We start from the raw sequence: 27177 nt of genomic DNA, 5'->3' as shown, positions 1-27177 counted from the left end.
CATGGCACACACAGAAGCAATAACCATACTCTTTTACCCCTGCAGGGCCCGAACGCCAACACACTGGCCCGGAGGGCCCAGAAATGTCCATCCCACCCCCAGAACAGGCCCCCAGTGATGACAGCAGCTCTGTCGACCTAGAACCTGATGACCAGCCCGGACCATCGGGGACCTCTAGACAGTCGGTTCCCCTCAGGCAGCCACAGGCCACAGCAGACCTACCCCCCTCTGGAAACCCCAGCACAGCACCCACCCAGTGGGCCCATGCCTCTGTCTCCAGGACAGGTCAAGCAGCGGTGTGTCTACCACTACAGGGCACCCAGGGCAACCCACCACCCCAACAACAACAGGGACCTGGGGGCAGTGGTAGTGGGCACACCAGCCAGGGGACAGAGGCCCAGGAACAAAGGGGAACTGGGAGGGCTGCTGTGCGACAGAGGGAGGACAGGCCTAGGGAACCCACTTTCCAAGAGGCCCTCACCACCATCATGGGAGCGTACCACCACTCCCAAGAGACGATGGCGACGGTCCTGGCCAGGTTCCAGGAGATCCAGGCCATGCAGGAGGGCCAGTACATGGGGTTCCGGGAAGAACTGCGCAGCATCATTTCCGCAATGGGTACAATTGTGGTGGCACTCAACCAGATTGTCACCACATTGCGGGACCATGTGGCCCCCCAAAGGGCCCCTGCCACTAGCATGGAGGAAGAGCTCCGCCGGCGCTAGTGGTCAGGAGGCCCCGACACAACAGCAACGGGCCACCCGGACCCCACCCCCTGCAGAACATGAACCACCCCGCAAGAAAGGCCTGAGACCTAGGAAGAAGACAGAGTAGGATGTCAAGACCCCCGCCATGCACGGATCCCCCCAGATGTCATCCCACTGTCCCACTTGTTCACCCTGTCCAACCTTGAACTGCCACTGCTCCACCTTCCACAGGCATATGGACAATGCACCTGTGCGAACGAGACTCTGGACTCTGCCATGCACATGCCTCCACCATCACCCATCACCCTTTTTGAACTATACACCAATTTTTGCACTTCAATAAACACAATTATTGCACAAAAACCATCTGGAGTCTGCTATTTATTTTTTTAAACCAAATGTATTCGATATAACCAACCAAAAATGTCCAATTACATTGTGATGACAACATACCAGTGTCACACAGCGGTAGTCCATGGGGAAATAAACCAGAGGGCACTCCGTGGGGACCAGATCACTGAAATAGGAAGGCAAATTCACAACTAAGTTACCATACATTGGGGTGAAAGGTCAGACAGTAGAGAGCCAGTACTGTTACAGATATAATAAAATGCAGGAGTAGATTCTTACCCATGTGTTACTGGAAATACTGCAGTATCACTCTGTCCCTGTTGTCTGTGTCGTCCTCTTCGTCTTCCTCCTCTTCACTCTCCGCAGGCTCCACAGCGGCCACAACACCACCATCTGGACCATCCTCCTGCAGGAAAGCCACCTGGCGTCGCAAAGCCAGGTTGTGAAGCATGCAGCAGGCCACGATGATATGACACACCATCTTTGGTGAGTACGTTAGGGATCCACCTGTCATATGCAGGCACCTAAACCTGGCCTTCAGGAGGCCGAAGGTCCGCTCGATCACCCTCCTAGTACGCCCATGGGCCTCATTGTACTGTTCCTCTGCTCTTGTCCTGGGATTCCTCACTGGGGTCAATAGCCAAGGCAGGTTGGGGTAACCAGAGTCACCAATTAGCCACACACGCTGTCTCTGTAGCTGTTCCATCACATAAGGGATGCTGCTATTTTGCATGACATACGCGTCATGCACTGACCCTGGGAACTTTGCATTTAAATGGGAGATGTACTGGTCAGCCAAACAGACCACCTGGACATTCATCGAATGATAACTTTTTCGGTTCCTGTACACCTGCTCATTGTCTTTTGGGGGGACCAAAGCCACATGGGTACCATCAATGGCACCAATGATATTGGGAATGTGTCCAAGGGCATAGAAATCACCCTTCACTGTAGGCAAGTCACCCACCTCAGGGAATATGATGTAGCTCCGCATGTATTTCGTCAGGGCAGACAACACTCTGGACAATACCTTTGAAAACATAGGCTGAGACATCCCAGATGAAATGGCCACTGTAGTTTGAAATGATCCACTAGCCAAAAAATGGAGTACTGACAGCACCTGCACTAGAGGCGGAATCCCTGTGGGTTGGCGGATGGGTGACATCAGGTCTGGCTCCAGCTGGGCACACAGTTCCTGTATGGTGGCAGTGTTGAGTCTGTAGGTGAGTATGACATGTCGTTCTTCCATTGTCGACAGGTCCACCAGCGGTCTGTACACGGGAACATTCCTCTGTCTCCTCGCAAGTCCCAGCGGACGGTGCCTAGGAAGGACAACATGGAGCACAGAGTCAATCAACCCACAGGTAAGTTCCCACAGCCTGCACAGTACACGAATCTCTCTGGATTGAATGGCTTGTATGAGTGTCGATGTAAGGCCTAGCCATGTGTGACGCAGTAGGAATTAAGCCATGTGGGCCCTTGAAATGGCGGCTGCCTGACCTGTGAAGTGTGACAATGTGAAGTGAGGTCATTGCGCTGGCGTGGCACGCCGTGGCGGTAGGCGGGCGGAAACCGCGGCGCAAAGCAACATTGGTTAACATTGAACCCTATGGGTTTCAGGAGCCAATGACGATGTGCGCCGGCGGTCGCGGTACGCACCGCCGCGGGCGTGACCGCCATTTTCTCTCTGCTTAATCACACGAGACCTGAGCATCCACAGGAGAGGACCTATACTGCAAGTGCTGCTGTGACCTCGGTCTAGAAGTGACAATGGCTGCTGCGACTGGGGAAAGGGCCCCCGCCTTCAGTTCCGAAGAGTTGGAGAAGCTCGTGGACGGGGTCCTCCCCCAGTATGCGCTACTCTACGGTCCTCCAGACCAACAGGTGAGTACACGGGGGCCAATGCATAGTGGGCAATGCCTGTGATGAGTGGGGTGGATGTACGATGGAGGGGAGGGGAGCGAATTACGAATGCATGGCACGACAGATGAGAGCATGTGCCACATGGCAAGTTTGGGGAGGGGGGGGTCACTCACATCGAGCATGCAGAAAAGTGATGATGTTTCTTTTCCCCCCCTGTACATGTCACATAGGTCAGCGCCCATCAGAAGATCGATATTTGGCGTGCCATCGCCAAGGACGTCCGGGCCCTGGGGGTCCACAACAGACGGGACACCCACTGCCGCAAGAGGTGGGAGGACATCTGCCGCGGGAGCAGGAAGACCGCCGAGGCTCTGCTGGGGATGGCCTCCCAAGCTAGGAGGGGTGCCAGTCGTACCTTGACCCCCCTGATGTCCCGGATCCTGGCGGTGGCCTACCCCGATTTAGATGGGCGCTTGAGGACATCACAGCAGACACAAGGGGGTGAGTACCAGCACATTCAGCTATATTTGCGCGCAGTGGAGGTGCCTGGGTGGGGGAGGAGGGCTGTGGGTATCCCTAGGCCAGGGCGATTTCTGTAGGCTAGTCCCCTCCGTGAGGTATGGTCCTGTGCCCCCGCCCCCCATCTCTGTAGGGTGCCTAGTAACGCTATTCATGGACCTGTGTATTCTGTGTGGGCAGTTGTCGCCCATAGGCTTGTAGGGCATGTCCCAGTGAATGAGTAGTGTACCCCAAGTGCGCAGCGTAGTGCAGGGGGCTTCTGTGTCTGTCCTCTTCGCCAACGGTGTCCCCAATGCATGCACTCAACTTGTCTTTATTTCTCCACCCCCCCCCCCAATTTTCTTTGTTTTTCTGTGAATGTGTGCATTAGCATCATCAGGCGGAGGAGAAGTGGCATCGGCGCAAGAGGGAGCTGCATCTCACATGGCCCCGGAGGGCCCTGCAACCGACTCCGACATGACCAGTGAGACGGAGGGCGAGGGGGGCTCCACCACGGGGACCCGTGCAGACGTCAGTGACACCGACACGTCCTCGGATGAGAGCTCCCTTGCGGTGGCGGCAACATCCGTGCCCACCGAAACTACAGGTACAACCGCCACCCAGCGCACCAGCTCCGCCCTCCCAGCAGCCCCTCGGCCTTCGGCCCGTGCCCGCACGGCCAGGAAGGCGGCCATCTCCTTCGCCCCAGGCACCTCAGGCCCTGCCCCAGTCACCCCTGCTGCCCTCAGTGAGGAGGTCATTGACCTCCTGAGGACCATCATTGTTGGGCAGTCTACCCTTTTGAATGCCATCCAGGGTGTGGAGAGGGAGGTGCATCAAAGCAATGCATTCCTGGAAGGCCTTCATTCGGGTCAGGCTGCCCAGCAGCGATCGTTCAACGCTCTGGCCTCAGCACTGACGGCAGCGATTGTCCCCGTCTCCAGCCTCCCTCTTCTAACTCCCTCCACCCAGTCCCACTCCCCTGTTCCTCTGCCTATCCCATCCACACCTACAGACCAGCCTGCACACACCTCAACACCCAAGGGAAGCTCATCCAGACATAAGCACCACAGAACACACAAGCATTCACACAAGCAACATACAGATGCAGACATGCCAACAGCCACTACCTCCTCTGTGTCCCCCACCTCCTCGTCTCCCTCCTCCCTCCCTGTGACGTCTACACTCACACCTGCATGCACACCACCATCAGCCAGTACACCCATCACCAGCACACCCTCCAGCCCAGTCCGCACACGTGCAGTCACCACCCCCACTGCCATGTACACGTCCCCTGTGTCCTCTCCCAGTGTGTCTGTCACCCCCGCACAAACGCAGGCAGGCACCCAACCAACAGCCATCTACCTCACGTCAGCCTCCAGCCCAAGCACCTGCACCCAAAGACACCAGACTTGACTCTCCTACAACCACATCCTCTTCCTCCACTCCCATATCCACTCCAGCTACCCTTCCCATTGCTCCTAAAAAACGATTCCTCTCTAAAGTGAACATCTTTTCCTCACCTGACCCACCCCCTCCATCTCGTAAGAGTTCCAAAAACACCTCAGCCACCACCAGCCCAGCAACTCCCAAGAACGTCGTGCCTGGTTTTTGGAGTCCGCCCTTTCCTTGGGCAGGGACATCGGCCAGCAGCAAAGGCACAGCCAGCCCCCCCCCCCCCCCTGGGAAGAGGAGCAAAAAACTGAAGGGCAGGCGCGAGAGGCCTGATACGCCTGCCCCCAAGGGAGCCAAGGGCCACGGAGAGTCTGCCAAGGAGGGCAAGGGCAGCAAAGCGCCGAAGGCAGGGAGCAGCCGACCTGGCCATGAGGGCCCCACCAGCCCCATTCCGGGGGTATCGGAGGAGACCCAGGGCCCCAGGACTCCATCACAGGAGGGCCCCGCAACGGAAAGGTCCGATGCTGACTGAGCGGGAAGTATTGGCCAAGTGTGGTTCACTCGAGACACAAGACAGGCACCGCTGAACAGGCCCCGCCGTGAGAAGCACCGCTGAACAGGGCCCCGCCAAGACAGGCACCGCTGAACAGGGCCCTCCTGTCAAGCACCGCTCCGCTGGGCCCTCCTGTCAAGCACCGCTCCGCTGGGCCCTCCTGTCAAGCACCGCTCCGCTGGGCCCTCCTGTCAAGCACCGCTCCGCTGGGCCCTCCTGTCAAGCACCGCTCCGCTGGGCCCTCCTGTCAAGCACCGCTCCGCTGGGCCCTCATCTCAAGCACCGCTGGCCCATTGGCATGCCCGGTTCTGTGTCGGGCAGGGCTTCACGAGGCACTCTGCCCACCATGCCTCCTCCATGACCAGTGGACTCTGTAATCCACCTGATGGACTGTGGCTTTGCACTCCCCAGGATGGCACAGTGGGCAATCCACCCACTGTAGAGACTTGAGAGACTGTGGCTTTGCACTCCCCAGGATGGCACAGTGGGCATGGAGGCCCTTCGTGGATCTGGCGTCGTGGACTCATGTGGCTGAGGTGCCCCCCCTTCCCTTCCCCTGAGGTGCCAGTATTTTATTATTGTGATGCCCCAGCAGTGTTCTCTCCAATGGACTCGATCTCGTGTGTGGGCTTTGCCCATGTGTTGCTGCACATTGGCCCACGGACATTTGAACTTTGCTAAACTGTGCCGGACTTTTGCTACTTGTATATATATAGTTCTAGATGTGTAATAATTCTGTATATATTGCTAAATTCGCTATACTTCATTATTGCTATAATATAGTTCTATTTTTACAATCATTGCCTTTTGTCTTTGCATTTTTGTTTTGGGGGTTTGGGGGTGTCACTGACTTTTTAATCTGCGTTGGTGTGTAGGTATTTCGGGGGGGGGTGGGGGTGGGGGGGGGGTGTGTGGCGTATGTGTGTGCCCGTAACCTTTCCTCCTCCCCACTCCCGTGTCGTAGGTGCAGTACTCACCGTTGTCGTCTGCGGCGACCTTCGTGATCCTGGAAGATGAGCAGGAAGGCAATGGCTGGGAGGATGTGGAGTTCCGGTTCCATGCTGTTCCGATTCCGCGTGGAGTGTGTCGAGGTGAGTGTTTTCCATTGGAAATGTCTGTTTCTGCCGAGTTTTTATCGGCGGGGCTCCCGCCCCGGAAAAGGTGGCGGATTGGTGAATCGTGATAGGGTGGGCGGTACATTGTCTGCCGCCTGGCTGTTGGCGGTGACCGCCGCGCTGTTTGTTTGTGCCGCCGTGGCGGTCGGAGTGTTAAAGCGGCGGCCTGTGTTGGCGGTTCACGCCAGGGTCAGAATTCCATTTTTTGGACCGCCAGCCTGTTGGCGGGTTGGCCGCCGCTTTAACACTGACCGCCAGGGTCAGAATGACCCCCTGTGTGTGGCTTGTGTGATCGACCACCGCACAGTTCTGTAACCGGGAGACTATCAGTGCTTGATTTGTGCTTGGTGTTTCCAGTGCGGAGCACCGGCACTTATTTTTCTGCCTCAAGCATTTACTGCGAGCAAAAGACACAAATGGCAAGATGGAGAAAGAGAAAAACGAAAAAGCGACACAGAGAGAAAGCAGAACGCTGCAAGAGGAAGATGAAGGGGCATGGAATGGCTGTAAATAGATTAGAGGCCCGAGATGGCTTCAGGATTACGCTGCCTCAGTATTCCGTGTTCACACATTCAATTGAAGCAGCCGCATTTTTAAAAGGAATCCTTTTGGGCACGGCACGTTTTTATTTACAAATTAAGCTTTGGAGATTAATGATCCCAGGACTCACAAGTCAACGAGTAGACACATTGGGTCTGATTCACAGGGCACTTATGAGTACAGAAAGTTGTAAAACGGGAGTATCGTTCATGTACTGTGACTTGCAAGTGCGAATCGGCCCTGAAATGTCAAACTCCATTTTACTAAAAGCAGAAAGAAACCACTGTCATTTCTGTCAGTGCTAATTGCACACAACTGTTACCTGACTATTCAAATGTTATCCGCATTTTAGATATTTTGGGCTTAACAGAAAAAGCCATGTTACAGCACGTACAAGGGTGTCCACTCTTTCACAGACCCAGAATCTAGCCCTACGTCATCGCTCAGTGAACCCGGAAGCAAGCCCCGTTCTTAACTTGGTTCAGGCCTCAGAGTGTAAAGAAACCCTTTGGACTGGCTCAGAACAGGGGGAACGTGAGAGCTCTGTATCCTTCATCAATACTTCGGTTGATAAATTTAGTTTTAATACAATTAGTATGGCTTTACTGATTCTCTTAGAACACAGATTATGACCACTGGAGGGCGACCTTAGATCGCTTGGTTGACACAGTCAGCCGGGAGCTGATGAGATGCTCAACACAGACTGCAGCGGGCAATTTTTTGTAGGTACTTTTATTGCACACACAATAAATAGATCGACGTCTTCGAACATCACATTACCAGTCCTGGATTAATTTGACAATTTAGGGGCATATTCACAAGAAAGTGGTGCATCAGCTATGATGTTCCACTTTTCTGGCACCCCTCAGCGCCCCCTAATATCACCATGGTAGCGCCGTATTTATAATAAGGTGCACTATGACGCACGTTAGCACAATAGCATCACATTTTTTTACGCTATTGTGGCACATTGGTTGACTACCATCAAAAACGATGGCACTAGTCCAGCAATGCGTGGGGAGGCCCATTCGCAAAAATGGGAGTGTCACTTTAATGCCTGCATTGGGCAGGCGTTAAAAATTATGGGGAAAATTGTCCAGTGATATCTTGGGTAAAATTCACTGCGCCATTTTTCTTGGGCCTCCTAATGGGGGTCATCCCCCCTTGCATACATTATGCCTGGCGCAGGCATAATTTGGCGCAATGGGTTACATAGTGTCGCAATGCTGCACCACTTTATAAATCTGGTGCGGGAAAAAAAGGCCTTGACGCTGCCCAATCATAAAAAAAAAAAAAATGAAGCTAGGGCGACCCAGGAGGAGTTTGTAAATATTTCCCTTAATGCATTATGGATGTTGCAGGTTGATTTGCTTGCATAGAATCAAAACTAATTAACACACCAGGTTGTAATCACCTGTATTGAAAAACACGGGACTGAAATTTTGGTGTTCACATGACTTGGACTGAGGTGTCAATTTACAAACACGCCATCTCTGAGTGTGGGATTTATTCCAGATTTTGCAAATTTCTGTATTATGTGTGAGTGGCTGTCTCAGGCTATCTTACTTTGCGTTGTAGGTTTCTCTTAATAAATACAGTGCTGCAGGAGACAAAAAGAGCAAAGGAAACAAGCATTGGCAAAACTAACAGGTCTGACATTGACCCCCCAGCCTTTTTGGCGCTTCTCAGTGTTTGGCATGTTTTTTGCAAACCTTATTGTTAGGGTAGCTGGCAAGTCCTTATCAATATAAAAATGCCCAAAAGTAAAATTATTTTTTGGTTCACAAAAAGTACACATTGCCATAGTAATCTCCGTCAGTGAATGTATCTGTTTTGTGAAAGGAAAGAATACAGTTGCAATAGTGAAGTTAGCCACGTGCTGAAGTGGGCTGACCTGTAGCCACACGCTGTATGTGGCGCTGGGTACAAGAAAAATGTGAATGACACAATGATGAACCAATGGATTAATAAGGCTCGCTTAAGGTCCCTATAAATGAATATATTATACATATAGTTTAATTAAAATTAAAAGGTCTCGGATAACACGTGTTGACAAACCGAATAGTTTTGGCTTTAGTAGTGTGAAAAGGTTACTTGTGTTTTCCTTTATCGACACACCTGAAGGTAAAGGGAACTTGGTGACAATAGGATGCAAAGGGTAAGTTTTTTTTGTACAGGATGCAGAGAGCGCAAGAGACGTGTACTGCAGTCGCGCAGAGAAGAGGATGAATGATGTATTGCAGGTGCCCTGGAAGGATCTTGGGTGAAGGGTGTGATTGGAGGGCATTGGCGTGACGGCAGACGATCGGTGGTCGTGGGTGTGCTGCCGACATGTGAGGTGTGAAGAAAGCAAAGGGTGTGTGATGAGAGCGTCCGAGGTGTGATGAGAATATAGAGTCTGATGTCAAAGCTAGTGGGTGATGAGAGGGAATCTCCTGGTTACTTACTGGTAATCTTCATTACTCCGAGTCCATTGTTGAAGTTAGCTTGTAAGTAGACAGGAAGTGATGTCAGTGATCTTCCCTTTTCTACTGACTGCTGGGTAATGGCAGACCAGAGGATTTTCAGATCAGCTAGTGAGCAGGTTCTGCCGGACGGAGATGGAACCTCACAGGTAAGGACTGGATCAAGGAAGATGGTGCGGAGGTAATGGGATGCCAGTAGGAGCCTGGCGTGATGAGGATGCTTTGAATGAGGTCTACATTGAATGGTGGAGTGCATGTGCGTGTGTTGACGGTTTTCAGCCTTGCCCTCACATGAATGACATATGAAGTGGGCACATTAAAGAGAGTCCTTGTGAAGTCAGAGTAAAGATAGTAATCCCTCTTATGCTGATTAGGTTGCAGGACTTGGTCAATTTACCACACGTAACCGCCCAAGGTCCTCGGCATTGCTTTATTTGTGAGGGTGGCTCATGGTGGCGGGCAACGGCACTCTTGTTTGTGAACCAGGATTATTATTTCTCTTCCGAATTTGAGCCTGAGCAGGAGGGAGAAAGGCAGAAAGAGGGATGGAAAGATGGAGAGAGTGACAAATGGAGATGGCCTGAATGAAGAACCGAAAAGAATTACTTAAGGAGCCAATAATTTGTAGTTTGGGTGAAGAAAGAGGCATGAGGTGAAATCAAGACTAGGCAGCTTTTGTATTTGATAACTCCAACATTCCTCTACTCCACCAATGGTCTTCTGAGAAAACCTTTGGGTCCCTGCCATTTTTTTTTTACTTACGCATTTTACATTACCCGTGGGTTTTAGATTTTTCTGAAGCCACAGAGAACAGAGCAAGAATTCCATTCAAGGGGCGTGCTTCCGTCAGCACGCACTGGTTGTATTACACAAGCGCTAGGGAGCGACTTCAGGTTCACGTAAGTGAAAAAGTGTGGTCTTGTGTGCACCCATTCATTATTAATACGCCTTAAAAGACGCCAGAGGAAGTTAGTTGACGTTAAAAGAGACCAGTATCCATTAGCAGCTGGACACCGAGCAGCCATTCATTGCATGTGCTTAAACCTCATCAAGCAGGCAGCCTGGGGGTGACTTACCATTTCCCTTGGAAATATAAACGACATCTGCAACCTACAATGGGCCAAGTTTTTAACATGTGTGAATAATACAATCTAGGCATTGAATGTTTGTTCTTCCTTCTTATGTATGAGCTTGGTCGGTTTTTCTCTTCAGTTTCACTTATGTTCACTTGACATAGCCTTCCAAGAGTTTACAAAGTGAACATATTTTATAATTTACCTTGTGTGGTTTTGTGTGTACTCTCTGTAGATGAACGAAGAATAAAATGTTGTGTGTGTCTAATTGACTTTACATCTAATTTCGTCTCTTAGGCCAAAACTTTTCAAAGGAAAGAAAGTTCACGGAGAGTATGATATCAAAGTGGAGCAGGTGAGTGCTGTTTGGTTATCCTGACACTTACGTCGCTAAATAGAGAAATTCCTTGTTCCGAAAGTGGCACAGCAATATGTGGTCAGATTACCTTAAGACGAAAGGCCTGCTTTAGATTTCAGCAGACGGGAGGTTCCGTCACAATGCTGACGGACAGCCCATCCGCAGAAATATAAATCCCATAGGATATAATGAAATTTATATTTTGGCGGGCGGACTACCTGTCACCATTGTAACTGAGTAACCAACCGCGGAAATCTAATTCAGCCCCTGAGGGTTTTAATGCCACGTTACTAAAAAGCCATGGTCAGAATATACATTTACTTAATTAGTAGGACTGAGTTACTATCCTTAAGTCCGCACAAGCACCTTGAAGGTGGAGCCAGGTTGGATCTGGCCTTTGCTCGACATCTTGTGCTTGGGAACAAATCATGTAATCTCCCCGTGTCTAAGAAAATGTGTAACATAATCTGGTTCTCTTATAGACTGCTCTAATGCCTTTTGGCCAAGGCCATGCTATGTAAAGAAAAAAACTGCGAAAGATATATAGATGCACAGATAAGAATTGTAAAACTTATTTACCTTCATGATACTCCGGCTATGGTACTTTGATACTACAATATTTTTGTGCACGATATTCTGACATACAACATTGGATGTACAATGAGGAAAACCCCTTAGCAGAATGAAAAGGCATTCGTACTAGATTAAAAGTGGGTAGAGCTGTATGCATGGCACTCGCAGGGGCAGCATGACGTTTGCCAGGACTGACCCCAGAATAAGATGCCTGCCTGCCGCAGTGACAACGTTACAGAATGTTTGGGAGGAGATGTGGCTTAGCAACTGGAGCGGCTGACTTTGGGACTTGGGGACCTCGGTCCAGGTCCCAGCATCAGTGTCAGCTCAACATTGTGAAATTTTGGGCAAGTGACTTAGGCTCCCTGTGCCTAAAGATGCATAATGTATTTGGTAATCCTCCCTTGATGTACAAGATTCGTCTCCCAACCCCAGGGGCGTTGGAGACAATAAATTTCTGGGGGGGACAGGGACAGCCTTGGGGACTTTCAATCAACCCTATACAAAGCGCTCGTTGTTTACGAACTGCAGGCTCCGATAAATATACATAATCATATATATTGGAAGGAAATAGGGAGAAAGGAAGGCATGTTTCACAGTCTGAAAGTATCCTTTATTGTTATTTACATTCACAAAGTAATTAGCTCAAATGTGAAAATAACATGTTGATTAACCCTGCATCTTCGTGCACCAAGCAAATCAAGGTAGGAGGGTAAAGAGGAAGAACATACCCTTTGCGCCCCACACCCATCATGCCCCTCGCCTCATGCCAATTGGAACCGCACTGGAGATATCAAAAGCGATTAGGTACAACAGTTGTAAACTGTGCTCGGAAACCAGAGTTCTGATAACACTTCTACTCCTGTGTGTGATCTTGGGCAGCTCAGCTCCACATCAGTCATAACTAGAAGCATTTCAACTGAAGACGCTCTTGGAGTTACAGGCTATATAAACATGGATTCTCTAATCTCTGTATAAACTACAGTCACTAATTTCTTTAGAATCAGCTGTTTGTGATGCACCAAGTCACTGCGTATAAAGAAAAGACGTTCACTGATTATAAAGAAAAGACATCAGAAAATGACTATGATAGGGTTATTACAGTCGAGTTCTGACATTGCAATGCCTTCTGCAAGAGCCAGCAGCCAAGGTAAAAGGCAGATCAGGTCGCAGAGCATAATTAATGCAGCGGTTTAAAGCAGCAAATGGAATGTTGCTTTTCTTTCTTCTGCTCTACTTTGATAGCTTGGAATGACAGAAGCTATGCACTAAGGGTTTAAGTGGTTTGTGGGAAAGTTGATGGTGTGACCATGTATTATATGGGGTAAAATACCCCCTGCGTATATAAGGATATTGCAAGTCACCTTGAAGTTCATACCTTATAAACAAGCATTGGCAAAGCCAATAGGTCTCGCCTATGCAAGTTCTATTGCCTTTGCCAATGTGTTTTAGCCGTGCTGTACACTAGTAAGACTACTATTCATCATGGCTCAAAGTTAATGGCATAAAGGAGAATGATGTGTCATCGACTGGTGTGGCGTAGTGTCATGGAGTAAGTAGAGTGTCCTAGAGTGGAGCAGTAAACTAACTTTAAAGGAACAAGGGTCCCTTGAATAAAATGCAACACCACTCCCATAAACAATGATATTAAAGTAGTATGCAAATGGAATGTTTCATGCATTTATTCAATCAAAATATAAAAGATCAAATGTAGTGGAAAAACATTAACAGGGGAAATCAAGAAAGACTGGTATTCGGGCATTACACAAGTTATCTGCATGACTCAACGTCACCAATAACAAGAACATTTTTAAAAAGTAACCTTTATAGCACAGTGGTTTGGAGGAGGCTGGCCTGGTTTGTATTGGGTACCTATACCAGGTCCAGCTATCCAGTATTAGTGAAATGTAGGCAGTGTCTAGAAGCCAGGCTCTCTAGGGGTAGTGTGGATGAGCAGCCAAGGCCTAACTAGGAGACATGCAAAGCTCATGCAATACCACTGTAGTAACACAGTACTCACACACATGAAGGAAAATACTCAGTGTTACAAAAATAAAGGTACTTTATTTTAGTGACACAAATGCCAAAAATATCATAGAGACTATACTCCCTTAGGAGGTAAGTAATACACAAATTATATACACTAGTATGCAGAAATAGGCATAAAAACAGTTAGAAAACAGTGCAATTAGTGAAAATCACAATAGTTGGAAATGGGCTTGGGGGAAGCACAAACCATATACTAATAAAGTAGAATGCGAATGTCGGTTTCCCACCTCGGCAAGTGTGGTGTGTAGAGGAGCTCTGAGAGTATCAGAAAACACCAAAGGTAAGTAATAGAACCCACCTCAGAGCCCAGGAAAGCAGGAGTAAATCACAGTAACTTTCCTAGAACACACATGAACACGAGAAAGAAGATAATGAAAGAACCAGAAGATACTTCAAGACACAAAGGGTGGATTCCTGGACCTAAAGACCTGTGGAAGAATGGGACTAAGTCCAAGAAGCACAGAAGAATCCAGGGAGGCCAGGAGCCCGTGCTAACCCGAATCAAGGGGCAAAAGAAGAACCACTGGTGAAGAACAACAGTCAGTACTGCACCCAAGAAGATGGATGCGGGCTCCTGGTTGGTGCAGATGATATCCCACACCGGATGGATGATTGCAGTCTGGTTTGCATCGCTGGATTCCGCCAACAAGCCTTGGGACACGCAAAGCTCACAGTTAGCGGAAAATGGCACTGACCAGTACAAGGAGGGACCTGATGGACTCTACCCAGGAGGAGGAGTCAGAGGGGGGCTCTCAGCAACTCAGAGAGCCCACAGAAGACCAGCCAGCACACACAGGAGTCCCCCAGCACGGGGACAAAGGAGTTGCAAAAGGAGGCCCACGCAGCACAAAAACAAAGAATCCCACGCTGCCAGAGAACCACTCAGGAAGCTGTGCATCGCAGGAAGGAGTGCTGGGGGCCAGAGCTACATTGTGCACAAAGAATTTCATAGAAGGATGCCAACAAGCCTTGGCAACTGAAAAACACGTGTTGCACAGAGGTACTGTCTTACGTGGGAAGGCAAGCTCTTACCTCCACCAAAGTTGGACAGTAGGACGTCAAGACCGTTGGGACCACTTCAGTACACCACCCGTGATGCAGGATCCATGCAACTCGACAGGAGAGGGGACCCACGCAGATAGTTGTCGTTAAAAAGAGGTGCCTGCTGAAGCAGGAAAGTGACTCCTTCAGTCCAAGGGAGATTCTGGTGCAGGCTGAAGACAGGCTGTCCTCTGAGGATGCACGACCGGGAAACAGTTGCTGGCAAGAGCTGAAGATACAATGTTGCAGAAGTAGTCTTTGCTTCGTTGTTGCAGTTTGTGGAGTTCCTGGAGGGTCCAGATGCAGTTTCATCGGTGAGAAGGTGAAGTAACGAATGCAGAGGATTCCTGCTGGAGTATTGCAATCTGAATCTGAAGAACCTCCCAAAGGACAGACCCTAAATAGCCCTGAAAAGGGGATTGGTCAGCTAAACAGATAAGCACCTATCAGGGGACGGCTCTGACACCACCTGCTGGCACTGGCCACTCAGATGCTCCCAGAGTTCGCTGCCAACTTGGAATCCAAGATGGCGAAACCCAGGGACCCTCTGGAGGACATCTGAGCACCACCCATGGGGTAGTGATGGACAGAGGAGTGGTCACTCCTTTTTCCTTTGTCCAGTTTCGTGCCAGAGCAGGGACTGGGGGTACCTGAACCGGTGTGGACTGGATTATGCCAGGAGGGCACCAAATGTGCCCTTCAAAGCATTTCCAGTGGCCTGGGGAAGGAAGCTACCCCTCCCAAGCCTGTAACAGCTATTTCCAAAGGGGGAGGGTTAAACACCCCTCTCCCAAAGGAAATCCTTTGTTCTGCCTTCCTGGGCTTGAGCTGCTCAACAACAGGAGGGCATAAACCTGTCTGAGAGGTGGCAGCAGCTGGGGTTGCCTGGAAAACCTCGGAAGGCTAGAATAGCAATACTGGGGGTCCTCTAAAGAGCCCCCAGAGTGCATGAAAACATACAACCAATGCGTGCAAAAGCCTTGGGGTATGATTCAAACATGTTTGATACCAAACATACCTATGTTCAGAGTTACCATTATGTAGCTGGAATAGGTAGTGACCTATTGCCAGTCCACGTGTAAAATGGCATCCCCGCACTCATGAAGTTTGGGAAAATGGTCCTGGAGGTCGTGGGGCACCTCTGCTAGTGCAGGGGTGCCCTCACACACAGGTACTCTGCGCCTTGCCCTCAGGGCTGGAGGGCCTGCCATAGGGGTGACTTATAAGTGACCTGGTGCAGTGTAACTGGCAGTGAAAGGGTGCATGCACCTTTTCACGCAGGCTGCAATGGCAGTCCTGCAGAAGCCTTTGCATGGGCCCCCTATGGTGGTAAAAGAAATGCTGCAGCCCATATGGATCTCCTGGAACCCCAATGCCCTGGTACCTAAGTACTATATACTAGGGACTTATAAGGGGGCACCAGTATGCCAATTTGGGGTGAAATACTGGGTTACCAGTATGCAACAACCATAATTTAAGGGAAAGATTAGCAGGATCCCAGTAGACACACTCAAAAACACTGGCAAACAGGCCAAATGTGGGGGTAAGCGAGCTAGAAAAAGGCTACTTTCCTACAAGGTTAGCATCCACAATAATGATTTACAAGCACTTATACACCGACTTTTACAAGAATGACTCAAATAGTGAATCAAGAAGTAATTACCTCATAGTACCTATGCTTATGCCATCTTATGTACAATATCACAAATTCAAGTCAAGGTACTTTGGCTGACGATACTTCGATCCCCTAAACCAGTATCAGGATCATCCTAAGCCTTCGTTAAGCTCGAGTTAAAAGGGTTACAGAGTGCTTGTAACCAAAACGGCGAAGATAAATCTGACTCACGTCTCATGAGTGAGAAGGCAATCAATGGAGATCTGAATCTCTAATCAAGCGTCAATGCCATAAAGTTGTAGTAGAGTGGAGTAGTGTCACAGTGTAATAGAGTGTCATAGAGTGGAGTGGCAGACTGTCAGAGTGGAAAGGCATAAAGGAGAGTGTACTGGAGTAGAGTGAAGTAAAGTAACGTGAACTGGCATAGAGAAAGTTGGGTAGAGTGTTGTTGAGCATAGTACATAGTTGTATAGTGGAGTGGCATAGAGGGTTGTGCAGTGGCGTTGAGTAGAGTATCGTAGATTGAAGTGGCATAGAGTGGTGTGGAGTGGCATAGAGTGGAGTAAAGTGGAATGGAGTGGCGTATAGGGAATTGTGTAGGGAGTTACAGAGTGGAGAAAGTGTTAGAGTTTAATGGAATAGAGTGTCAGAGTCTAGTATCATGGAGTGTAATGTCAGAGTGAAGTGTCATAGAGTGGAGTTGGGTGGTCTAGAATGAAGTGGCATAGAGTACAGTAGATTGGTGTAGAGTGTAGTGGTATAGAGTGCATTAGGTTTGAGTAAAGTGGTGTAGAGTGCATTGGCGAAGACTGCACTGGTTTAGCGTACAGTGCAGTAGCGTAGAGTGGCGAAGAGTAGAGGGGAGCAGAGTGGAGGTGCACATCATAGATAGCAGTGGGGCAGAGTGATGTGTCATAGAATGATGCTGTGCATGGTAGAGTGTAGTGGTGCAAGGTAGAGTAGACTGGTGTAGAGTGCAGTGGTGGAGTGCAATGATGCAGAGTAGAGTGGCATAGAGTGTAGTGGCATATAGTACATTGGTGTAGAGTGGCATATAGTTGCTGCAGAGTACAGTATAGTGGTGAAGAGTAGATTGTTGCAGAGTGGAGCATAGTGATGTAGAGTGCAGTATCATAGAGCGGTGCAGAGCAGATTGGAGTGGCGCAGGGTACATTGGAGTGGTGCAGGGTAGATTAGACTGGCATAGCATAGAGTGGAGTTGCGTTGATTGCAGTGGCATAGAGGAGATGATTTCAAAGTAGAGTGAAGTGTCCTACAGTGGAGTGGTGTAGAGTAGATTAGAGTGCAGTGGTGCAGAAGAGAGTGCAGTGGGACAGAGTACAGTGGCACTGAGTGCAGTGGTGCAGAGTAGAGTGGCGTGGAGTTCAGTGGCAGAAAATGCAATGTAGCAGATTAGAGGGTCGCAGAGTACAGTGGTGTATTGTAGAGTGGCATAGAGTGCAGTGGCATAGAGTGCTGTGGCACTGAAAGTAGTGGAATAGAGTGCTGTGGTGCAGAGTAGATTGGCATAGAGTGCAGTGGCATAGAATGCATTGGTTTTGAGTAAAGTGGTGAAGAGTGCACTGGCAGAGTGCAGGGGTGTAGTGTACAATGGTTAGAGTGGAAGGCATAGATTGCAGTGGCGTAGTGTAGAGTGCTGCAGAGTAGAGTGGAGTGGTACAGCATAGATTTCAGTGGCATAGAGTAGCACAGAGTGGAGAAAAGTGGTGTAGTTTGCAATGGCAGAGGGTAGATTGTTTCAGAGAAGAGTGAAGAAAAGATAGAGAAACGATAATATACTTCAATATGCTGAAGTATGTAACAATAACAACAACATAAAAAATAACGTTAGGCATAATGGCCCAAAATGAAATATGGCTTCTCCCTGTTAGCCACGCTGTAATCAAGCCCTTCATTACCTAGATAACAAAACATTAAACATAAATGTTGAAAAATATACCCTTCTAATAGCTAAATTGCTGTGTGAAAAGGTAAAATCTGGGCTCAATCTCGACTTCACTGTTTCACCAACTGGTGTGATCTTAGGCAAATACAAATATTGTGTTTCACTGAGTCTCCTTTCTAGCCTGCAGGCATCAGGGTGAATGGGACTCTGTTTTCTCTTTAAATCTTCTTCATTGTCTTGCATCTGATCTTGAAGGCCTCCTGCAGTGCTCCTCTTCAAGGCGGCAGCAGGTGATCATCCAAAACTCCTTTATTCACCTCGTGCCCTTTGTTCTTATGAGCACCCTTAATGCCCACAGCTGTGAACAGGACAAATAAAAGGGCAGAGGGCGCAGGGGGCCTCTGGACTCACCTTCATTCTGTTCCCATCAGATTGGAGGATGGTCCGTATAGGGCTATTATAAATAGCGCTTTTGTGTGCTAATGGCCCTCTGAATAATAGATGTGAGAGGGGAAATAATTTTGTCCCCTTGTCCCCTCCCTCCTTTGTCCCCCGTGTCCCCCACCCTCCAAAATCTGGGGGGGATACATCCCCCGCGTCCCCCACACTTCCTACGCCCATGCCCAACCCCACCCCTTGTAATGTACAGCGCACTGTTGTTTCCTAGCTAGGTTTGGGCTGTATAAACACCAATACATATAATGTAGAGCTAATGGTATTGCTTGAAATTAGTTTTCCCTAAAAATGAAATGATGTTCCATAGGGTGTGCTCCTCATAATACAGCCCATCAAATATAAAGCTGCGCTCTATTACCCTATTATATTACTAGAGGGTTACAGCAATCATCCATTAGATTATTCTGCCACAGAAGATACACCACAGTATTTGTGCCACTGAAGTGCTCATCAGAATACTGCAGAATATGCTCTTGATAATTCGTGCTGAAATATGAGCTTACTTGGAAAACCTCAGTATGTCTGAAAATCATCTGTTACTGAAAGGGGTTTTTGCAAGAGTGTGTCTGCATTTGGGGGGATCCGAAACTGATCCTTGATTAGCGACCTCAGAATTGTGCCTCCTTGTAGACCCTCTACTGACCAACTCAGCGGCGAGTCCTCCGCTTTAGCGGAGGAGCATCACCCCCACCAGCAGCAGCAGCTGTGAAACCTGAAAAATAAAACAATAATAAAAGATGTTTAATACTGTTTTATTTTTCAAGGGGGTGGGGCCATGGGGGGTGACAGACAGGGAGGGGGAGTAGTGTGCACTTCCCTCAGTGCACATGTGGGTTTGGCAGTCTGTCTCAGGATGCCCAAACCGACATGCGCACTGAGCTGTCTCCAACCCGAGCTGTCTTGCCAGGTTGGAAACAGCAGACATAGGCTCCCAGTCTGCCTGGGAGTGCAAATGGAGGGTGCTTAGGCCAATCCTGGGGCTGCTCTCATGCTGCCAGTAGCACGAGAGCAGCGTCAGGATTGGCTGCAGGGTAGGCTGGGAGTCTGTGCCTGCAGAAGAGCCTGAAGAGTGATGATGCGGCAGGTAAGTTTCTTTTGTTCCCTTTTTTGTTTTGCGTCCCAAGTCACCCCCAGACCTGACCCGCCACCTTGCCCCGACACCAGCAGTGACGGTACCAACTTCATCCCAATATCAGGTCCTCTTACAACTGTTTTTTCCATTTTCTCTGCTCTTCCTTCCATACTCAATTCACACTCTCACTTTAGGGTAACCGAAACCACCAAACATTACCCCACCCAATCAATTACCCAATGGGAACAGCCTTCTTTTATACATTCACTTTACCATGTTGCAGCCACACTCACCACATTCCCACACTTCTACTTCCTATGTGACAGCAAGTATCTTTCTATCCTATCCTTTCACAGCGCTTAAGGCAACAGACTGCAGCACATAAGCCCACTACACAGCACAGCAACAAAACACAGCTTCAACCACACCCAACCTTCCTCAAATACACACCTTTCCCAAACCTATTGTTGAATAAAAGCTGGTGAGTCTCTATCTGCACCCAAGAAACCACTTCAGTAAGGGTGGCCAGTCCCAGTCCAGACCAATGCCCCATTGTCGCTAAATTCCTGCTGATCACACCCAGCCTTCGTTGACGCCTTTCACTTTCCAATCCCATGCTTGTCTGCATCTGAATCAAACACCCCACTCCTCCTGCACCTTTTTCACTCTCTTCTCTTGCATGTTTCTCTTTGAAGGTGGACTTTGCGGATGTCAACCTGGTGGCCCACGCCAATGGCAACTTCTCAGTGGACATGGAGGTGATGAGGAATGGGGTGAAGGCAGTGAGGTAAGATTCTCAGCTGGTTGGAATCTGTGGGCTTAGGACTTGCAGTATTAGTAGGGAAGCCAGGAAAGAAAGAAACCTGATCAGTAAACAACAACAAAATATTTGTGTTAAGTTGATCCAGCCTCCACTTCCTGAACCATCTACTCATGTCAATGGCAGCCATCCAGCAGCTTCCTTGTTGCAACAGATGCCTTATACATAAGTAAGAAGGGTTCTGTGAAATGTTTCCTAGCACGAGGGACTCCATCCCATGCCTCACCTGTGTTCACTGAGCCTGGACATGAAGCGACTAGCAGACTGTGATTAATTCAAATATGGAGAATCCATGTACATATACGTCCAACCCCCTTGGAAAACCTAGATCCACTAATCTTGGCTTCGCTTCTTCGCAAATATTCAGCGATCCTGGGCACAGCACTTTATCTCCTAAGTTCTTAATTACCTAATGCACGCAAATTGAGGGCTACTTTCAATGAGCTAACATTCTTCAGCTTTAAATCAACAAGGAATGAAGTGCTTGAATTGCTGTGTTGGCTGGCTTCCTGGGACATTACACCAAGGTATGGGGTTAGATCACCATCCTCTCACTATTATAGGACTCTTAGTGTTAGGTAGGAGTAACATTAAGTACGAAACAATATGGTTGAAATATTTGTGTTTATCGCCAGCCTAGCAATGCTTGTTACAGTAATGTGCATCATCTGTCTAATAATCACAGTTCATGTCTTATTTACAAGAATTAGATTTTATCAACAAACATTTGAAAATGTATTGTTGCATCTCTCTTGTAACACCCTGGGCATGCAAAACTGACATACGAAAGGGTAGATCCCTCCTCTAATTCCTTGGGAATCAGAGTGATCATAATCGAGGTTACCGACAACATCTATAACTTTGGGAGGTTGAGTTTAGATGTGATACTGTGAGCTAGCCGAACCAACGTTTACTGATTATAAAAGAAGACTGAGTCTTCATACCATGAAGTTTTGTTAATCCAATCAATAGTTCGACTGAATTTGCAGAAGCTTTGCAACAGTATATTCAGTACCTAGCAAGCCAATGGCCTCACGATGCACACCTGGAAAGTGCTAAGTATCGAGTGAGCTAATGACTTTACTAAAACAGTATTCAGGACCAAGTATTAACAAGTCATTGTCCCTAATTAATACTCTGGAAAGTACCAAGTACTAATTAGCAACTGGGCTACACCTGTAACCTGTCAAGTACCTAATGAGATTATGGCCTTATATGGTATCAGGAGCAGATCAATCACCGAATGAGCAAATGGTCTTATATAGTATATCTCAAAAATATCAAGGACCCAAGGAGTCAATGGGCTTACACTTGAAAAGTAGCAAGTGCTCAAAAAGCCAATCAATTCGCTTAATACTCTTGAAAAGCTTGATGTATTGAAGGAACCATTGTCCTTGCTTAACACACCTAGAAAGTATTATGTACCGAAGGAGCCATTGAACTTACTTAGTACACCTTGGAAGAATCAAGTACTCAGGGAGCCAATAGTCTTACTTAGGACACCTTGAAAGTGTTACGTACTGTAGGAGCCATTGGTCTTGCTTAGTACACCTCGAAAGAATCAAGTAGCCAATAACCTACATAATACACGTCTACTACATTAAATATTTGAGAAGCCATTTGCCGCCTCCTGTCCAGCCTTGCCTTGTCAGTACAGTCTTCTGTTGTCTTACGTGTTATTGATGCTATTGCTGTATAAATTATCAAACTGAGAGATGGTTTCCATCCAGTGTCCTCTCCATCCCTTCTCAGATCCCTCAAGCCCGACTTTGTTATGATCCGCCAGCACGCCTTCAGCATGGCCAAGAATGGAGACTACCGAAATATTGTGATCGGGCTGCAGTATGCCGGCATCCCCAGCGTCAACTCCCTGCACTCCGTCTATAACTTCTGCGACAAGCCGTGGGTGGTAAGTGGCACGGTGGGGGGGAGTGGGAACTGTAACCTATTGCTGATCAGTGGTCCTTTGAGTATCTCCCCGGGTCAGTGTTACACATAAGACCGGGTGGACTACGACCGTCAAGGTTTTGTCGACAGGTTCATCGTTTTCAGGGTTTATTCCATAGAATGCAGCGCCTTATAATATAAAAGTTCCCAAGGACAGCGGTGTGGTGGAGGGTCGGTCAGGGTGTAGCGGGGTCATAAAGGACCATATGATCTTCAATCCTTTAGAATACATGATCATTCACTGCAAGTACAGTTCCTCATCGAAATGAGAAGATAAGCTAGGTCAGGTCGAGGGGCCATCTAGACCATCCAATGATTTAGTGTCTGCGGAACAACATGAAGGAATGTATGATCACTCACTGCGAGAACAATTCCTCATAGGAATGGGGATGCAAGCATAGTGGTATTATAAAGGGGTCATCAAGCCCTGTCCATCACTCACGGTCCATAGGTCCACATGAAGGAATGCAAAGTCAGTCAAAGCAAGCTCAGTCCCACATAACGATAAAGAAACACCAAAGTTATAGTCTAGAGGGGTCACAAATCACTTATGGTCCATGGGTCAATATGAAGTTATGCATGTTTATTATGTGAATATACATACTCATAAAACACTGGCACAGCTGGTGGCTGACCATAGGTTTCTATAAGGAACTCTACGATCACTCACAGTTTAGAAATCCACATGACGCACTGTATGGTCACTTACTGAGTATATAGTTGCAGATAGTTCCACAGGAAACGGCCAGCAGCCTCTCCTTTCGGGTATTAGCGCCGGCCTGCTGGAACAGTTTTCCTCTCGAGCTAAGAAATATCCAGACTCACTTTGATTTTTTTGAAAAAAAGCTCAAAACCTGGCTCTTAGGCAATTAGGAGGTGCTTTCAGTTAGCTGCTTTAATGTAGTTCTTGAGTACAGTGGCTAGTGCTTGGAAGCCCTTTTGTTGGGCCACCTACACACTTTATAAGTTTATTTAACATAACATAAAGGACTGTATGAGGTCTACCAATGCATTTCAAAGTAGGACATGCGTATAATTCACTGTCTAGAGAGAGGAGAGCTAGATAGCTCTTTCCCCATCACCTCAGCGACTGATCGACCCATCTCTGGGGCTTCACGAAGACTGACTCCTGTGAATGGATTTCCACTTAAAGGCCGGTGTAGTCCCTGTGCACCCCACTGCATTTACGATCCCCGAGACGCGGCCAGTGGTTTCATTCCATTTAATAACACTGCATTTAGCAATGGCCTTTGCCAAAGGAATGTACAATGAGCTACTAGGTCACTGCGAAACACCGCCATGAGAAAAGTTATAAAATTAAAGTGTGTTGGAAGAGTGCCCAGCAGTGTGGACACAGGAAAGACAATACTCTTCAGATGGTTTCTAAGATGAGGGTGAAAATCAGTGAGTACCGGCGCCCCGGGCAGTAATGGGGATGGTGGGGCGGGGCTTCTCCACCAACCCCTCCATGGACAGCAAAGGGGCGGGAGTTCAAAGGTGGGGTTCCTCACCCACCCCAAAGGACCGTGATTAGCATGGAGTTCAAGGGTGGGACACACCCATCCTCCCTCCCCAGAGAGTAATGGGGAAGGAGTTCAGGGGTAGGGCTCCCCCAATGATTACCCACCGTGTATATAGTCAAATACCAGATAGAGGTGTTATATCATTCCATGTATGAGACAGTGATCAGTCAATGTGTAAATATAGTTCCATGTATCAGACAGTGACAAGCCACTGTGCTTATAGTGCCATGTGTGAGAATTATCACTCACTGTATATACACAGTACTCCATGAGATGGTCTGATCAGTCACTGTATATGTAGTAAAATAGTTCCCTATATGAGTCAGTGATCATACAGTGTGTCAGTGTGTGTGTGTGTGTGTGTGTGTGTGTGTGTGTGTATATATATATATATATATATATATATATATATATAGTTCCATGTCAGAGACGAAGGGCCTGATTTAGAGTCTGGCGGATGGGGTTACTTCATCACAAACGTGACAGATATCCCATCAGCCGTATTATGACCCCTTTGTATCCTATGGAGATCATAATATGGCGGATCGGCTATCCATCACATTTGTAATTGAGTAACGCGTCCGCCAAACTCGAAATCAGGCCCAGAGTCACCACTCACTGTGCATACAGTGGTACAGTCCACATGCAATGGAGTGGCCACTCGTTCTATATACACATGTCCATATACCAGAGGAAGTGATCACTCACCGTTTATAAAGTTTCATGTACGAGACAGCGATCACTCATTGGGTAGACTTAGGTCCATATACATGATGGAGCGATCAATATCCCTGCATATCGTTTCATGAGACTCCATGATCACTGCCTGTATATTTTCATACAAGACAATGATCACTCACTGTGTATTTAGTTCCATATACGAGACAGAATGATCAGCCACTTTATGAACATAACGAATGATCACTCACTGTGTGCAAGATTCGATATAAGGCAATTAATAACTCAGTGTATAGAGTGCCATATAATAGATAGCATAGCCACTCAGTGTACGGATACATATGTATGAGGCACTAATCACTCAGTGGAGTGAGAATTATTTACTGTATGTATTTAGTTTTTTATATATATATATATATATATATATATATATATACGAGACATAGTATTAGCTCACTAGACCCTTAGTTCTCTATGTGAAATGGATCATTGTACATGATGGTTCTGTGTTGAAAGAGACTAGCCATGTGCTCAAGATGTAAGTCAATACCATCTGAAGGTTCTTCTTTGTTTCCTTGTTTTTTGTTTCTCTCTTTCTCTCCACCGGTCCTCCACCCCAGTTTTCACAGATGGTGCGTCTCCAGAAGAAGCTGGGAGCAGAAGAGTTTCCTCTCATTGACCAGACCTATTACCCCAACTACAAGGAGATGGTGAGTCCAGGGGGAAGTGCTCCACTCTGTACTCTGAGATCAGTAACATGTACGCTGCACTACACTGCCATCCGTAGCAACACCTGATCCAGGCCAATGAGCCACACAGGTTCAACAGGGAGACCAAGACCAAGAGACCCACATGTCACAAGAGATGTACTGAAGGTAGATTCTCCTATGCCAAGGAACCCACAGGTTCACCAGAGATGTCGTGAAGCTGATCTCTCCTGAGCTTAGGAACCCATTGGTTCTCAGGGACGTTGTGTAGCTAGAACCTCCTAGGCCAAGGAACTCACAGGTTCAACGGAGACATAGTGAAGCTAGACAGACCTTAGACTAAGGAGATGCACAGGTTCAGCAGGAACATATCAAAGCCCCGACACAGGATGCTGCTAGAAGCCGATAGCTATGGTGCACACTTGTGCACCATGAAATAGTGAAGTGACCCTCCTCTAAGCTAAGGATCCACACAGGTTCAACAGGGACAGAGTAGCTAGACTCCCTTTGAGCCACAAAGGCTCAAGAGGAACATGGGAAGGTCCAGACTCAGGATGCTGCTCTTCACAGATTCCCTAAGGACTCACATACGGTCTCCAGCGACATCGTGAACCTCAACTCTCCTATGCTAAGGATCTGCACAGGTTCAATAGGGAAATAATGGACCTAGAATCCCAAAGACTGAGGAGCTGCAGAGGTTAAACAGGAACAAAGCAAAGTCACGACACAGGATGCTGCTGGACACTCCTACACTACAGAGCATCAACCGGGACCAAAACATCAGCAGTTCAAACATACGGGGCCTCACTCAATGGTTGCCCCTTTTACATTCTGACGGTAGTTCTAGTAACGACCACACCAGCGAACATTTTCTAATGAGGTCCACCACCTGAAATTAATAACATTCAGGACAAATATTTTTGATTAAAAAAAAAAAGACAAAGGTCCCATTCATGAATACTGCGACTGAGATCCCAGCTGTTTTGGCGGGGAAATTTCACTTCTGTGCACAGAACGGAGTATGCCCGACCACCTTTTCTAGAACTCTGCTTCAGAGGCTGGAAAGACATTGCACTATCTCTTTTGCCCATCACCAAGGTCCAGCTGGTGGAAAACATAGCTCTCAGGTCGTGCTTGCATGGACAGGCAGTGGTTCCTGAAGTATTCATTCTCTCTGGCACCTTAGACAGTAGTTTTAAAAAGCAACTTCTTTATAGAGACACCACAACGGATTCTCTTGACTTGGTGGAATCCTTGCGAGTTATGCCCGTGAATAAAAACTTTTTTTCTAATTAAGAAAGAGGCACAAGTTCCCATGTAGAGCTGGCATAGCTATGGCATCAGCCAAACAGCAATGTAGGGACAGAACAGGCTCTTCACTAAAGGAAACAGCAAATCCTTCTGTTTTCAGCTGGCTCAGTTCACAAAAGTAACCACAAAAAAAATGTCGAGAATGTTCTCCTATAGGTCCAACGCCCCCTTAAATGTTCGTCAAACATTCTACTTTATGGCATTCTCAAAGAATTCCAGTACTATTCCTGGAATACAGGATTTGTTTTCCCGTAGTACCTCACTTCCATGTAATGTATGCATGCAGAATTCCCAACAGGTGGCAATTTTATGGTAGGGACACTTGACATAAATGTGTATTTGCTAGGGCTGGGCAGTAAACGTTGCTCCGCCGGCAGAGTTCACAGACTTTTGCTACTTCACGCTCTGATTGGAGGGCAGAGTTCAGTAAAAACTCAGTTGGCCACCGCATGGCAGAGTTTACCGGCAGTCACCCCTTTTACAGCATAAAAATAAGGCCTGCCATTGGCCTGTGAAGATCAAAAACCTGCTCTGAAAAAAAAAGACTTTCCACCAGGAAAT

At 47.8% G+C, this 27177-nt stretch overlaps 1 protein-coding gene across 2 annotated transcripts in view; it reads left to right on the top strand.

Moving 5' to 3' along the window:
* Positions 1 to 27177, top strand: part of SYN1 (synapsin I) — a 391962-nt gene that overhangs the window by 125500 nt on the left and 239285 nt on the right. For both annotated transcript variants that reach the window (XM_069209651.1, XM_069209650.1), the window contains exons 2-5: positions 10858 to 10915; positions 20326 to 20417; positions 22203 to 22359; positions 25219 to 25308. In XM_069209651.1, coding sequence (XP_069065752.1) covers positions 10858 to 10915; positions 20326 to 20417; positions 22203 to 22359; positions 25219 to 25308 — 397 coding nt within the window. The remainder of the gene's footprint in view (positions 1 to 10857; positions 10916 to 20325; positions 20418 to 22202; positions 22360 to 25218; positions 25309 to 27177) is intronic.

The sequence above is a fragment of the Pleurodeles waltl genome, chromosome 10 (assembly GCF_031143425.1).
Source record: "Pleurodeles waltl isolate 20211129_DDA chromosome 10, aPleWal1.hap1.20221129, whole genome shotgun sequence".
Classification (NCBI taxonomy): domain Eukaryota; kingdom Metazoa; phylum Chordata; class Amphibia; order Caudata; family Salamandridae; genus Pleurodeles; species Pleurodeles waltl.
This window is presented reverse-complemented; position numbering and strand designations above follow the sequence as displayed.